The sequence below is a fragment of the Anser cygnoides genome, chromosome 1 (assembly GCF_040182565.1).
Source record: "Anser cygnoides isolate HZ-2024a breed goose chromosome 1, Taihu_goose_T2T_genome, whole genome shotgun sequence".
Lineage (NCBI taxonomy): Eukaryota > Metazoa > Chordata > Aves > Anseriformes > Anatidae > Anser > Anser cygnoides.
The window spans coordinates 9,559,379-9,576,392 of NC_089873.1; the positions used below are offsets into that span (position 1 = coordinate 9,559,379).

Below are 17,014 nucleotides of genomic sequence, written 5' to 3' on the forward strand. Positions count from 1 at the left end.
AGATTTTTTTTTTCCTTTTTTAAAAAGGAACTTTTATGAGTCATGATTTTAATTTACTTCTCTTTCTTTGTATATTTAAGAAGTTTAAATGACAGTTCAGAGCTCCTGTACTGTGACCACTTAACTCTGCCCCATGCAGATGTGTTCTGGTTCATATTTCATAAATCATCGTGTTGATAAAATACTGATATGTGTGACATTTTCCTGAGATTCTAACTAAACATCACATCCAAATTCCATTGACGGTAATATGAATCTTTCCACAGGTTTTTTCCTACAAATAGTACCCTATAAATATACTGTCTTTCAAAATTTAGGATGGAGTAATGTAATTGTATGGTTCCTTAAGTCTTGGGAATATTTTTATTTATTGGTAAACAGTACTATAAAGAAGATATCTGAAATCAGGATCAGTATATTTTTGAATCATATATCAATCAACAAAAAAATCGTTCTTATTAAAGCATGCTAAGATCTGATTCACTAGGAACATTTTTTTGTGGTTTTTATTCAGAAAGACATCAAGAATGCACGTTCTCCATTTATTTTTTTTTTTAAATTTTTGCCATACTTCATATACATAATTTCAGTTTTAACGTTTCAATAGTTTTCAGTTGAAAGCAAACAAACAAACAAGAAAACAAAACTAAAATCTTTCAGCCAAGAGGAGTCAGCTGTGCAGATGATGGTGCCTCTGTGAAAACTCTTAGTATGTGTTGATGCTGGGCTCTTAGAGACTGCAAATAGGGCTAGTGAACTGAAGAGAGATGGTCTCTGTGCTGCACAACAATGGCTTTTTAAAAATGTGGGCTGTTGCCACAAGGGAGTGACCAACAGTGCTTTTTACAAGGCTACTTGACTTTTGCATATCCGTTGTTGGATGCTGTAATCTGAAATCACAGCATTGTTCAGCAGTTTAATCCTCTTTGTTCTCCTAATTTTGCAAGCCCTCAGGCTTTCTCTGATTCCTAAAGTAAAATGCTCACACTTGAAACACATCTTTGTTTGCCTTGTTCTTCTTTCTTTTTTAATATGAAACCCTTTTCTGTGGCTCAGCTGAATTTTCTGTCACAGCTATTTAAACAAAAATAGGAGCAGACAGAGAGAACAAATGCAAAATAAAATTATATTTAAAAGCTTTCTTCTGTGAAATAGAGTATTTTTAGCACAGATCTGTTTGTTTACTGAAATCGCTAGTGGAGATAAAACTGGGGAAAGACTTCACAATCATTTCTAAATCTTCCTGTGCAAGTGTTTTATTCAGTTACTCTAAAGACAAAGCCATTTGCAATACATATATTAAATGTTTTACACATACGTTAGTCTGCAGTGGCTGAGATCATCTACTTAATTTAATTTAGATTTTGTAGAAAATACAACACTTTGACACTCTTTAAAAGCCATTCATTCTAATATGTCATTTTAACTAAAAGATGCCATGATACAGTATTCTGTGCTTGCAGAAAAGCCATGTCTTCATGTTTTTGGTGCATGCTCAACTTTACTGTTTATGCTTTGATACCTTATAACAGTCCCGGTATCTGTGAACCAAGTCATGAATTTGTCTCTGATTAATATTACCTACAAAGTTAAAATGTATTTCATAGGCTCAGTACAAGAGACATGCATTTACCAGATCCTGAAGACTTTATCTGTAAGTGTAGAGGCTGATGAACTATGATAATGCATAGAATATAATAAGATGATTTCCTTAATCATGTTGACTAGATGCACTTGTGACTTATGTAATTATATTTATATGTTCCATTTGTTGGCAAAAGTGAATGCTGACCATTGAGGTCACTAATAATTTTCAAATATAATACTTACAGACGTACTAGACGACAAGACATCCGAAATGGAGACCCTCTTACCCACTGCTCAGATCTGCAGCATCATGGTGAGTTATGGGAATGGCTAAATTACAACAAATTTGTATGAACTTACAGACTCTGCACTGCATGAGTAAAATAGGAAACACGTGAATGGTTTGTTGGATAAATTGTCTTGAACATTTTGTACAGATGAACATAATGTATCATTGTCTCAATTTATTACAGCAGCCTGTATTATAGCAACCACTAAAGATTATTATTATTTTTTTTATTCCTCAGTTAACAGTTTTAATTATTATTATTATTATTATTATTTTATTATTTTCTGATTCACTTACCTTATATCATACTATCAGGCTAGGTGTATTATGTCGGAAAAGAATAATATCACCTTCAAAGCAGCAAGAAGTACATATATGTTACTTCATATAATTTGAATGTGATGATAAACAAGCACATGATTAGCCACCTTTGCTAAATATGGAATGGCTTTTGTTGTAGGTGACACCCTAACAGCTCTTACCATCAGGACGTTCCATGTAGTAGGCCTGTCCTGTGTGCTTTCAGTAGGCTTTCAGTTTTCCCTGACATCTTTTACTTTCTTTTTTTTTTTTTTTAATTTTCACATACTGTATTGACCAGATCTTCCATTCTTGAATTGCTTGGCTAATGAACCTCACAGTTACTAATTTGTTGCCAAACTCTTCAAAAGATCTTCACTCAGAGAATGAAAAATGTACTTTTTGCCCTACATGAAGAGAACACTTAGGCAACACTTCCCTCTGCTGGAAAAAAAAAAAAAAAAAAGATTACTTGTGTTTGTGTTATATCTGTAATAACAGTTAAACTATTGGACAGATTTCTGGGATAAATAAAGTAGAGGTGGCTGTACATGGAGATACCTCAAAACCCTTATGTCCATCCAGTTCTTATACTAGCAACAATGACTAATAATCCATACATGTACTCTTGTGTCAGCTACAATTCACTACCACCATCTATCAGTAACTATTTTTTCTATCTTCCTTTTTAATTATTTGAAAATCATAGTTAAGATTACTGTAGCTTTTCTTTTTGCTTCATCATTTTCAGACTCAGGCCAAGCTACTCAGAATAAAGGGATTGGGAAAGTTCATGAATGGACTATGACCAATATACAATTGTCACATTTTGAGAACTCATGAATGCACAATTAGATTAATTTGAATTTGACAATGTGGACTAGTAGAAAGTTCACAATTTTTCACTTAAATGATATCTAGTAATAGACATCAGATAGCAGATGAGACAACTGGCTATTGGGGCTGAGATGACATATTGGTTCCCCAATACGAAATTACATCAGGCACTACATATGGATTTTATTCCTGAAAGCAGCATGTCTTAGACGTTGCCTTCACCTTTTTTTCTTTCTCCATCTTTAAACTACTCATGGTGAGCTAGCTACCACAGGTCCATTTTATTTTTAACATTCTCTTCCCATTGCTAGTTTTACTTTATACAACTTTAGGTCTGTTCCCTATCTTCATAGACCAGGAAAGTAATTCAAAACACTTTTTTTTTTAACCTTCCCCTGGAAAACATATTTGCCTGAAAATATATCCTCTGTCCAAAGAATAGAGAGTAATCTTGTGCAGTCTTTTAATGACAAAAATCATGAGAACTCAAGGTCAGGAAAAAGCTATTATATACTACTTTCGACCACAAGGAGTTTTAATACAGCTTAGTCAAAATAGGTAGAGCAGTGAAGTATGAGGCAAGATATCACTTGAAAATTGTACTTAGTGGTGAAATGAAGATGGAGCGACTGGAAGAAACTAACTTACAAAAAACCAAACCAAACCAAACCAAACCAAAAAAACACTCCAGGACTTACTTCAGTTCTTCAGTTCCAGGTTCCTTTAAGGATGCACTGTCTAAATACCTTACACAATGAATGCTTTAGATTGCTCTAGAATTGATTTTTCTCCAAATTAATTCTAACTTTTGAATCTGTAAAATTTTCCTAGATTATTTACGTATGGAAAAGTGCATCATGCAGTATACAGACAGCTACATGGTCCATGAACTTTGCCAATTTACGTTATTTTTTTTCCTTGGTTATGACCAGTAGTTTCTTGGACAACACAAGTAGAATTGGGAATTTTTATAGCCAAGAATGAGCTCCAGCAATCATTTACTACATTTCTACACATTTCTCTGCAGGAACAAAACAAACAAACAAACAAACGAACAATAACAACAACAAAAAAACAGTCTCTTAGTATACAAGTCACTTTTAAAGACATTGTGGAAATTTACCTAGATATCAGTCAGAAGCAATACTGCTTAATAAAGCTTAGTTAGCTCTCTCAGTTCATTTGTGCAAATGCATAAGACATAGTATGCTGCGACAACAGAGAAAGCTGAGGATCCTCAGTTGTACGTATGTTTGGCCAGATATTAGTGTTTGAATTTAAAAACATAATCAACTTTTTGTCAGCCAAAGAACAAATTTTCTTTAATTATTCCATACTAGTGCTATCAAGAAATTTATCAAGGTTTTTTGTTTGTTCGTTTGTTTGTTTGTATGTTTGTTTGTTTTGAATAATTTGTAAGTGAGGTGGAACCTTTTCTTAGGTAAGTCATCCCAGGGAGAGCTCACAGAACTGCTCCTTGTTTGTCTATAAAATCAGATGCATTCACCTGCAAACCAATCTTGGGATAAGTACCTAACCTTTCATACTTCTTCAGTTATGTCAGAAATTATGTATTTATCAGGGTAGTAAACTGATATTGCTGTTGAATTCATTTTGGGAATTGCAGATCTCAGACAGGATTTTGGGTTGAAATTCATAACCACCCTCATGACTTCTATAGTTTTTTAATTACTCCAGCTGTTCTTCTGAACTTCCTAGTCTTTCATTCTTCTTCCTACTCTCTTCACCTTCTCCCTCAGTCCCGGAGCTGTTCTCTGGTCCTGTGATTATGCCATCACTTTGCTTTACTTTCTTGCACTCTACATACTCAGTATTATGTGAACTCTATAGACGTTTTTGGACCTGTTTCTGCTCCCTTAAATCATGGAAATTAAATTTTAAGGATTTCTTAATTCCTTCCCCTCTCATTGCATGGCTGTTGCTAAATTTTCTGGAGCTGTGAACAACTTGAAAGAGGGCTTCTGCTACCTACCATGTGATCTCAGACTTGAATGCCATGGGCGAGATCCAGCAAACCACCCAGAAGTTTCAAACGGTGTCAGAGCATTCACCTTCAAGCTAACTTTCATTAAAACTGTGGTTAGTTTCTCAAATATTAAGGATATCCTAGGCATCTACTTTTTCCTGAAGAAACTCCTTTATATAGTTAAAACTATGCTACTGCTCATGCACAGTAGGATCCTTGACAAAGAAATGATCCTAGGCTAAGGGGACATTTCCTACTGGCTGTCTTATATGCTGCTGCCCTGCATGTGCTGTCTGTTGTGCATCCCAGTGCAGATACGAAACTGCCTCTTGTCAACTGTATGAGTATCGCTGGCTGCCTGCTTAGTCATGTGAATTCTGTTCCTAAATCAGAGCACCTAACTTGAAAGAGAAGAGAAAGGACACCTAGATCATGCTGTTGAATCTATAGAGTAGCAATGAGTAATCATCCAACCATTTCCATTTGCAATCATTATCTTTTCACTTCCAGTCATATTCAGTTAATCTCTTCATATATTTCCAGTTCTTCACTTTTATTGACAAAAATTTGCCCAAGCTCCATCAGGCCTTTCCTCTGTACACTTGGCTACATTCTCTTCCATCTGTATTACAATTTCTTTGTTGCTTTGCTTTCTAAGTCATTCCACCATTGCTCTCCATCTTCCTGGCCTAAAGCTGTACTGACATTCTTCATTGTGATGTGGTCTCTGAGAGATGTCATAAAAGTTGCTTCAGTTGTTTGATTATATGATATCCCGCTTACTTGCTGGAAAAGTTTATAATCCAACAGAGGAAAGCAAGCTAATCCATCCCTATTTTTTTAACATTCATAGGCCATTTGATGTTTCCTTACTGAGAACTGGGCAAGCACAAGTTCCTATTCTGTCTCCCATCCCTCCTCCTATCCTCCATTGCACTGCAAGTCATTATGGAAAGACATGATTTCTGTGTCAACATAAACCAGAAGCTCAATTTTACCTTTGGCTCAGTAGTCTATCAAACAACTTGTGTTTGCTAAACTTGGCCAATATGATAAAGGCTAAGTGAAAGCAAACACATTATGACAAGGGATTTATTTGAGAATATTTTAATTAGACATCATTTTCCTGTTAAACTGTTTCAAAAGAAGTTCCTAAAAAAAATCCAGTACTATAGATCAAAAATGGAAAATGGAAAGAATGACAAATAATGGCAGGGGGGCAGGAAACCCCATGAGATCAAAACAGTGTTAAATAGTTTACCAACCCCTTCCTCTCCATCTACTCTGTAGGATTATTGTATTCTTGCCACTTAAGACCATAACAGCATTTTAAAGAGCTAAGGTGGAGAGTTGAAATATGATGCCTTACAGCCTCTGTGGTATTGGAGAAGAATCAAATGCCATATAAGTCCTATAGCTATGTGATATTTCCAGCAAGTTGATGAATATCTTGAAACATTGCTGTTACAAAAGGAAGTAATTTGTTTAACTTTCTTTTTCCCCTCCCATAATGTCTGGTTTATTAACCTCATTACATTTCCATAAATTATATCAGTATGAGAGGAAATGATTAATTGAAGATTGTTTCCTCAAAAACATTATTCCTGGTCATTAACAGCTTCAGCAAACCGTAGTGCCATATAATCTAAATACATTATACTACTTTTAAATAGCCTCATGTTTTATTACTTTGCTCTAAAGTATTATGATCATAGAGCCCAGGAGGCATCATTACAGGCATTCTGCAACTACACCCTGAGTTTTCTCACTGCATACAGTTGGCCACTAAAAATTCTTGTCGTGTCCTAGATGTTTTCCTTGATGAATAAAAATGAGGTTTGAACAAAATTTCACAATGAAATTCATTAACTTCACATATTGATATATTAACAGCTGTTAGGATTTAAAATACAAAAATAAAAAACTACAAGGGTTACTTACAAAAATAGAGGTGTTGGAGATTTTCCAAAGACATGTTGATATGGAGAAATTCATCTTTAAGAGTCTTATTACGTTGAAACACCTTAAAGGACCCCCACTTGTAAATAAACAAATTCATTTGCTAATTAAGATCTTTTTTCTTTCCTGATCATTTAAATTTGTTTCCCTCCCCCTCCCCCTCCTCCTCCCCCTCCCTTCTTCCTATTTTCCTTTTTTCCTTTTTTCCCTTTTTCCCCTTTTTCCCTTTTTTTCCTTTTTCCTATTTTCCTTTTCCCCTTGCTTTACAGATAATCCAAGTGGTCAGACTGTGGAGGAAAAGATTATCTATGGAGTAGAGAATAGCAGCACTTTTCTCGAGTGCAGTCCAAAATCTCAACGTGCCATAGTCTACTGGCAATTCCAGAAGCAAAACGATGACCGCAAAGAAGAGGTACAGTAGAAAAAAATTAAGAGATACAACTAATCTTTTCTATGAAGATATATTTGAACCTCTGTCCTTCGCAGAATAATGTCCATCTGTACTTCAGTTTGCAGTTGTTCTCCTGGAATCTTATTATTTCTCTTGCTCCTCACCATATTCATACTCTTATCACATAAAATCCCATAAACTCCAAGAGGTTTTACTGATCTGCATAAGAAAACTTTCATACTCTGTCCCTGGTTTACTCCTTGTAAAACATACTGTTTGTTGTTGTTGTTGTTTGTTTGTTTGTTTCTTTTCTTTGTTTTGTTTTGATTTTCATTCAGATATTTTAGATATACTAAAATTCCCTTTCACAGATGATCAACAAAAAGCTAGTATGCTAAGTACCACCTAAAGCATCATACACGGATTATATTGAACTTAAATATTACAAAGACCTGAAAGCTGCTTCTGGAAAAAAAAAAAAAAAAAAAAAGAGAGAGAGAGAGAGAAAGCTGACTATATTCATCTAATTATGCTGTGTAAAAGGTAGTCCAACAGAAGTGTTTCCTATGTGCTGCATGCTCTAAGACTGAACTGCAGATAATACAGACAGAATGAGGAACTGTAGTAGACCCAAGAGTATGAAAACTTGCATAGCTTTTTCATCAAAAAGCAGTATTCATAGAAGCAAAACCACTCACTTTCTCTGGTTGCATTGCACTAAACTGACAGATTATTTTCCTCTTTCTCTTGTCACCAACATTCTTACATTATTACTTGGGTTCTTGAGAACCTATTACCCGGGTTCTCAAATCATCTTACTATCCAGCTAGGTCACATATGTCTTAAGAGAATAATCTACTCTGGTATGTAAAGAGATCAAGCTAGGAAACAAAAACTTGTCTGTTGCATTAAAGTATTTGGAAATATACACAAACTACACTGAAATAAGTTTTTTAAAGCATGCACTTAGTTACATAAACCGATTTATATACTTTTGATTTTTGCTTTATTTGCATAAATAGTAAAATATTTAGAATTTATTCTTGGTGAAGAGAGCAACAGATGAATTTGTGCCCATTCTGTCCACAGCTCCACATGGATTCAAAAAAGGAAATTATATTTCTAGATATCAGTTCATTCATAAATATATATTTTGGACAGCTACTTTTTGAATATTAAAAATTTCAGATTGAATCATTATTGTTCCTTTGTAAATTCTCCACTTACCCTGAACCCCCTCCTACAAATAAAACCTTCTATAGCAGGGAACAATTGAACCTTTCCCACATATGTATTTGGGCTTAACTGAAAGGTAATAGTAAATGTGGCATCTTTAATTAAGGCAAATGAATCCATGCTGGCTCTGCTGATTAACTGTTGGCATTTTCTCTAATCTTACTGACAATTCCATCTGATTGAGCTGCTACCAGTATTTCTCAAGTATCAATAAAGACTAAAGAGTAAATTCTTCATCCTCCAAACTCCTTTTGTACTACAAGAATAGTTTGTCCAGAGTATTTGACTCTGCCATAACTGCAGATGACTGGCAAGGGGTATTCCATTTATGTGGGTTTTGGGATTTTTGGCCAAATTTTACTAGCTGAAATGAACTGTACTAAGGAACTTGTAAGTTAAGATGATAATTTTGCACATATATGAAAGATAACTATTGAAATTACCCCTTTTGTCTAATACAGATAAAAGTGGATGATCGAATGATCCGAACAGAGCAAGGCCTATTGCTACGAAGTCTTCAACGGAGAGACTCTGGTATTTATTTTTGTCATGCTGTGGAGCATGGCTTCATGCAAACTTTGCTCAAAGTGACCCTGGAAGTAATTGATACTGACCACCTGGAAGAGCTGCTCCATAAAGAAGATGATGGTGATGCCTCCAAAACCAAGGACGCTACCAATAGCATGACACCCAGTCAAAAGATCTGGTATAGAGACTTCATGCAGTTAATCAATCACCCCAATCTCAACACGATGGATGAGTTCTGTGAGCAGGTTTGGAAAAGAGACCGCAAACAACGCCGTCAAAGGCCTGCCAATGCGCAGGTGAATACAAATAAGTGGAAACACCTACAAGAGAATAAAAAAGGTAGGAACAGGAGGACCCATGAATTTGAGAGGGCACCACGGAGTGTCTGAGCTACATTACCTCTAGGAACCTCATCCAAGTAGAAACTTGTATAGACAGATAACTGGAAAAAAAATGCAATATACATGAACTTTTTCATGGCATTATGTGGATGTTTACAAGAGTGGAAAGTTCAAACAGTTTCCACTAGGTTTAAATAAAATCTATTTCTAACTTTCCTAGTAAGTCCTTTGTCTCTGCTCTGATTCTAAGACCAGAAAGACCAGAGTATCAAGGATGAAAACTCACCTGGACCTAGCTTACTGCTCAAACAGTTCTCCAAGTATTCAGCAGGCAGGTTTTGCTTTCTCTTTTGCCTGAGATATAAACAAAATGCTGTATTTCATGCTGTCATCTTAAAGAAAAGAAAAACAAAACCCACCTTTCATCATCAGCACTACCACTCCTAGACTTATTATAAAACTGCATGAACTCATTAAGCTGATGAACGTCTAAATACATGATTGGACACAAGGATTTGTTCTTGTTTTGTCTACCAGTTCTCCTGTTTATAAGTACTAGAAGAGGAAAAACAATACTGAGTGAGATTGTGGAAATTTGAACAACATACGGAAATTTGAACATCATCTGGAAGAACAAAAAAAGTTTGGAGTACACTGGCCTACTACTGATGACTTCTTTCAGCTTTGATCTAAAGATGTATTTTATTAAAAATATAATTTAAATGTACAATGGAAAATATGCAGCAAACATTAGCTCTTTTCTAAAATAGATTAGACTTTTTGTCTTAGAAATATTGTACTTCCTAATTATTGGTTTAGAGGAAAAAAAATAAGGACAACTTCCAATTATGAGCTGCTTTACTTTTTTGTTTGGAAAATCTTTCAGGGGAACTAGTCACACTGCAGTTAACCTCCTCCCCACTGTCTCAGTAACCTTTATGACATGTAACTTCAGAACAATTTTAAAACTAAGCTATTTTAACATGAAAGTCACTGTATCGCATGGAAGTCTTCTGCATTCTTTTCTCTAAGTATGGTATTTGAAATGATTGAACTTGTGTAATACCTTACTATAGACTGAACCAATTAAGAGGAGAGTTGATTTTCAGTTGTATATTTTTTTATTATTATTATTAAAAAAAAAAAAAGTAAATAGCATTAAAATACCCTCTACTAATTACACTCCTGCTTTCTTGGTTCATAAATATTTGTGAATGCTAATATTTAAATAATGTGGCTCATAGACTATCATATATCCATGAGCAAAGCTCACATTCAGCTTAAGGTGTTTTGTTCCCAACTCAGTGGTAGAAATATGTCCACACTAGTGATTCCCAGTGCTCCATTCTTTTTGTGGGCCAGATCACCTAAATGCAAAGTACTAGCACTAGGCCACATATATATAACCTCAGAGCCAGCTCTCTGTTTTAAAATCAAAGGGACTATTTTATCCCTGGGTGATGTCTGCTGCAGTAGTAAATTGGTACAGTTCAGTTTAACATTATTTTATACTAGCAGATAATTTGGTCCTGCACTTCTGTCTTATTCTATATACAGGAGAGCAACAGGGTAAAACAGACAATGCACTTGCACCATAAGTGTCAGTTTAGGGATATAAGTAGTGGATTTATTCACCTCAGCACATATGTGCCTTTGGTCCCCAGTTCTATGGTGTCCAGTTCTTTTGAAGTCATCTTTCTCCAGCCTCCTATATTTTGCCTTGGTAGAGTCAGTAAATGGCATAATTTCAAGTAATGTCATTGCGGGGAAGATTACTAGAACAAAGTCCTTAGTTTGCTAAAGGAGTTTTTATATAAAAGTGTGTCTGTATTGATGACTGATCTGTTTTGTTGTTATTCACTCCAGATTATTTAATTTATCAATCACAACACTATTGGCCTTATCAGATACAATAGAACACAACCGCTGTGACAGCAACTCTCACAGTATGTCCCCGTCTCCTTGCTACTCACTAATTAAAGTATCTTTCTGATTAGCAAAACCTTGGTTTCTTGCCTTCACAACAGCTGGGTTGTCACTAAAGGCCCAATCACTTTAGACCCCTTTGAATCTTTTGCAGGGGATGAACTTGCAAGTTTTTTTACCATTTAATTCTTTAGCATAAATTCATTGAATAGGGCAGGACAAGTCTGTAAGGCCATGGAAAGTACTTGGGAATTTAGTTTTGAAGCAAGTTTAACTATCTCTTGTGTTTAACTTGACTCTTGTGAACTTTAGTGTGCTGTTAAATTCTCATACTTTCATGATATGCTGAGTAGAGATAAATTAAAACATAGGTTCAACTATGTGCTTTCCTGTACAGAAGTATTAATTTTCAGCTCAGCCTATGATTAATTTGTGATCCTTGTTGTCTGTTGAAGTATTTAATTGTAATCACAGAACACTCTTTAGCCTTTTGTGTAGGGCTATTATGTACCATCAAGTCATTAGAATCCTCTTTGTTACAAAAGGAAACAGTTTTAAAATGAACCTCAGAGAATTCATTGGGAAAAATATAGATTGATTTTGACAGGCCCTAAATGACTTAGTTTCCTTTTATACATATTAATGGTATTGCCATGTAACTTTTTTTTTTCTTTACCATGCTCATTTTTACTTTTATTTGCTGAAAAAAATAAAAAATAAAAAATCCAAACCAACCTCTTCCAACACTCCTTAAGAAAAAAACAGCTTAAATTAAGTCTGGGTTCTAAGATGTGCTTTTCTGTATAGAAAAAAAGATAATTAATGGGAACAAAATTACAGAAGTTGCAATGTTTTTACTATGACCTATCAGTCTAATTGGATAATAGATGTGATCAGATCTTACTGACTTCAATCCAGTCCTCACTGACATGAGTAGTCTTGTTTATGTCTTTGTATTTGCTCATGTAAATAAGAGGGTAGATGATCAAGTCAGCAGCAGAAATTGATGTTTTTCACATTCATATTATGGTCAAATTAAAACAACATTTAATATTACTGTGAAATGAACTGTTTTTTTTTCAAAGAAAATAGGCCTTAATAAATTCATGGATAGAAAGATGCCCTGCAGCTTCAATAAAAATCATACCCCCATTTGTGTCATATTTTTTTAACACACCATAAGGATTAAAAATAAAGGTAAAAACAGCATTTCTGTAAATCATCAATAAAACCCTCTAAACTCCTAGTTACAGACTTTAGAAAAAGTAAGAAGTTGTGTTTATGCTGGAGAGAAATAAAAAGTTTCATTTATAACCATAAAAAATTGTTTTGTTTTAAGATATCCATTTGAAAGGAAGAAAAATACATTGAATCTTATTCTTACTCATGTACACTGCACTTGCATGGATCACTGAAGATGGGAATTTGTTCAATGTCTCCTGAAAACTGTATGATGATTATGTTAAACTATAACATCAAACTGAGAAAATGTGCATCTTTGCAGAACAGAGTTAAATCTTAATGACCCAATAAAGTCACTATGTAAAGAAAAAAAAATAAAAAAAATAAAAATTAAATTAAATGCATGTGAATGCGCATTTACTGATCCTTTTTATGTATTATTTAGTGAATATCAATGGTATGTGTTTAATAGTTCAGTTTTTGCTACCTACACATTAGCCAAAAGAGATGTAAATATTTTTGACTAGATAAGGAGGTACAGTGTAAAGTACTGTTATCTAGAGGTACTCCATTTTGGTGTGTTCAGCATAATACTAAAATGCAAGATTTTGTCACACAGGTGATAAGGTAGTTTATTTGCTATATCAGTGCCAAAGTTATGTGCTTATTCTTTAAGCACATTCCTTACTGGATAGTAAATAACTCTAATTCTATATCTATCACTTCAATTCAGATGGGAACTAGAAAACTGGAGAGGAAAAATGTAATGAAACTGCTGCTGTAAATTATTTCTTTTAGCATGTATTCAGTTGTTGAATAAACATTTCTTCCAAATATTTGAAGTTCACTGTCTTAACTATTTATATGGAAATGTGCCCTGTAACCTTCATGAATGTATGGAGTGTATTGCTGCCAATATAATGCTATCAGTGTATATAAGTTCTGTTTACTAAGCCAGAAGGGCTGTTATTTTTATTAATGGTGTTTATTGTTTCTTTGTGAAGAGTACAAACTAGTAAGGCTTGAAATGGAACCTTCAAACTTATCTTCAGCATATCATTTGACACAGCCTCATGGACTTGTGCAGGTAAAGCTGCACATGCACATAAGCAACCCACTCTGCCCATGAACAAAACTAAGTCAGCCTGGAAGTGATGCAGAAGTTAGCAGGTTGATATGCTTGATGGAATCTACTCTGTGCTATTCAAATGGCTTAGTATGGCTATACTGCTTCCTCTTGGAAACTGGCTTGCATAGACAGCAAGTAAAATAAATCAGTTTCTGTCTGTTATCAACATACCCTTGTATTAGGCAAATTTAGTAGCTGTCTGGAAGTGCCTAAGGGCTTTATCTAAAAGTAGAATGGCATAGCATTAAGCATTGTGCAAACAGGTAATGAGATGAATTCTACCCTGGAAGACATGAAGTTTAACAATACTTGACAAGAAGTGGGAAAAGAAAGTGTTATTTCCATTTGCCACATAAAGAATTGAAAAAAGAACCAGTAGTACTCAATCATCACTAATCCATTCATCTCTGCCCATGTGCCTCTCTGTAAAGCAAAGATAGAGATGTCCACTTCAAAAGAAAGTTGTACAGTTGCTACCGTCTTTTGAGCATGAAAATAAGCCCTAACAGCATCCAGGTTATTCATTGGTTTGCAAAAGATGTCATCAGATACATCAAAATGGAAAGGATGTGGAGGTCAGTAAATTCACTAACTGAAAGACCAGGGTATTATTATTATTATTTTTTTTTTTCTGTCTGCCTAGTGCAGGGATTATAAATACTCATAAAGGATGACCCTTGTTTCTGAATATAGCCACGCTGTGTCCTTTGCTAGAGTACTCTGCAGAGCACAGCTAGACTCACTGTCTTTTGCAACTACATTGCTACATTGCCAGGAATGTATAATGCCTAGGGATAACCTTCATTGACACTGAGTTGGAAGAAAGAAGAAACATTTGTGGTTTAATGCATGTTTATATATATATATATATATATATACATATATATATATATTTAAACTGTCGGCTTTCAGTGAGATTAAATCCACTTTTCCCTGAGGTATTTGAGGCTCTATGTGTAATTCTAGTGAATCTCTGAAGAACATGTTTGGCAGCCTCATCTATAAATTGTAATAAATGTTCCTTTTGTGAAGACTGAAATATACCCTTCTGTTTTCTTACGGGTCACATTCACTGAGCTCTCCATCAAACACACGTTTAATGCGAGGCAAAGTTCTGATGTCTTTTTCCAAAGCCTAAAACAAAAGGACTATTCTCTTCAGGATGCTCAGTATCAGGATTCAAGTAGATCAGAGTATTAGTGAACCATCCAGTTTCTTTGCTCCCCATAAATACTTGAGTGAAATGTTGGAGGAGCTTCATAGTAAAAAACAGAAACCATAGAGGACAGGACTTTGGGGGGACTTTTTTGTCCTGGAACTTATCAAAAGTTGACATTTTGGACAACTTCAGGATGATCTGAGCTAAATCCCAAAGCTCTAGTCAAACAGTTTCCATACTGAAAAACTTTCACTGGGGTTAAGAAAGCAACTTTCCTTTCTCTCATAGTATTTTTTCACCCCTATAGAAAATAGGACTCTTGCCTCAATAGTAACCCAGATTGGTCATTAACCATCCTTAGAAGTCCTTTTTTACCTTTGTGGAAGCTTGAGAAGCTGGGGCTATTCCAGACCAGCTCCCTGAGGCAGCAGGTTGTAAGCAAGCAATATAGGCACTAATGCCATGCTGAAGGCTAAAATGTAAGGAAATTCATGAAATTTTAAGTGTGAGGAAGGTCCTACTCCATACTGCTGTGTACTGCTACAGGCCTCACTGGCCATGAGCTGGAGTCTGGTGTTTGTGGGCTTGATCAGTCCTTTTTTAATTGCTATTTATTTGTTTATTTAATCCTTGATCATTTGCAGTTGTTTGCCAGGTGTAGACACTTCTGCCTTGCGAAATAACCTAGCATACCCTAACAATACATCTGATTTTGTCTGGTTGACCCTGTTTAGTTGATACAGTAAAGCTGAAAAAAAAAAAAAAAAACACTAAAATATACACCTAACCTACTCCTAAGAATTAATGTGCACAGGATCATAACCTTTTTTTCTTTGAGCATAGAAAGCCTGATAAACAAACAAACAAAAAAACTAGTCGTTCACCCTGAGTGCAAGCCTGCCATGTCTACCAATACACTAATAAGTACTGTTGAACTGCATCTGAGGCATGTTGAACTGTTTTTGAAACATGAATCCTTCTTTGGATACGGACCCAATACTTTTTCAGACCATTCCACCTTACAGACTGGTATAAATTAAATCTGATAGTCTGTTCTGTGAACAAAACTTTACATCCCTCAGCATGGGGTATCCCTGGGCTTGAATTACTTTTATGCTCCATACAAATATATTATACTCACTTCTGTAGGGGTTTCATGCTTCATCTTTTCTTGTGTGTTAGAGATGCATATTCCCGCATGGAGACAGGATAAAGAAGTCATGGCAATTCTGCTAGATATTCCAGTGCATCACATAAATACCAAATACAGCTAGATTTGAATTTCTCATCTATTTCTGTAGCTGGGAGCAGGAGACAAAAAGAGGAAACAAAAGAAATGCAGACATTTCAGCTATGTTCTGCAATGACCAGTCCCTTAGGCCCTTTAGTCTCATGTCAACTTTTTTCCTGGTTTTCAGAACTCCACAGAAAAATGCATTCCTATAAACTCTGCTTTCTCTGAATAATGCCACATTGAATAGCTCAATAAACCAGAACAAACAGACAATGTAAGTTCCTCCGAAGAAGGCTTAACTTTCCTCTTCTGTTTGTTTTTTTATTATACTATCGCCATGGGTGCTCTTTTCGCTAGGGTTTTGTCAGGACTTCCATTATAAATCCCAGTTTCTAGGGATTTATAGTTTTGTCTAAATTGATTGACTACGGGTTAAAGGTTTTATATACTAGCTTTTAATCCAGAAATGGTTTTACAGTTCCTAAAAGAAAATGGCTAAACTGTGTTGAATTCAGTTTTGAAGGCAAGAAAAAATAATTACAGCTTTAGCAATGTCACTTGGTTGTTTTGGAGACTGTTCTGAAAAAAAAAAAAAAAAAAGGAGCTGAGTAAAGCTCAGTGAGCATAATAAAAGCTTCTCACCTCACTGGGCTTTGAATTTGGTTTTGAAAACATCTATGTGAGGACCAGAGGTCCTAAATCAGACAAACACTTGAGCACAGTTTTGCATACTTGTTTGTGACTTAAAGATATGCTGCTGCTCATACTGTGCTCTCTGTAGTGGTAGACTTTCTTGCTTCATGCAAATCCCTTCATATTAATCAATCAAAGATGATTTTTAAATTTCTGTTCTATGTAAAGATAATGTAAGTTCAACTCTTGCACCTGTTTAATAGATGACTTCCACTATAGAAGAAAATAATTGCTTG

General features: G+C 35.0%; 1 protein-coding gene across 5 annotated transcripts in view; it reads left to right on the plus strand.

Annotated features, from left to right (window-relative positions):
• Nucleotides 1–13,399, plus strand: part of SEMA3A (semaphorin 3A) — a 329,677-nt gene extending 316,278 nt beyond the window's left edge. For 4 of the 5 annotated variants that reach the window (XM_066981865.1, XM_066981753.1, XM_066981832.1 and 1 more), the window contains 3 exons: nucleotides 1,833–1,900; nucleotides 7,229–7,371; nucleotides 9,048–13,399. In XM_066981865.1, the coding sequence (XP_066837966.1) occupies nucleotides 1,833–1,900; nucleotides 7,229–7,371; nucleotides 9,048–9,503 (667 nt within the window). In that variant the 3' untranslated portion in view covers nucleotides 9,504–13,399. The remainder of the gene's footprint in view (nucleotides 1–1,832; nucleotides 1,901–7,228; nucleotides 7,372–9,047) is intronic. The other variant, XM_066981908.1, reaches the window with a different exon arrangement.
• Nucleotides 13,400–17,014: the final 3,615 nt, after the last annotated feature.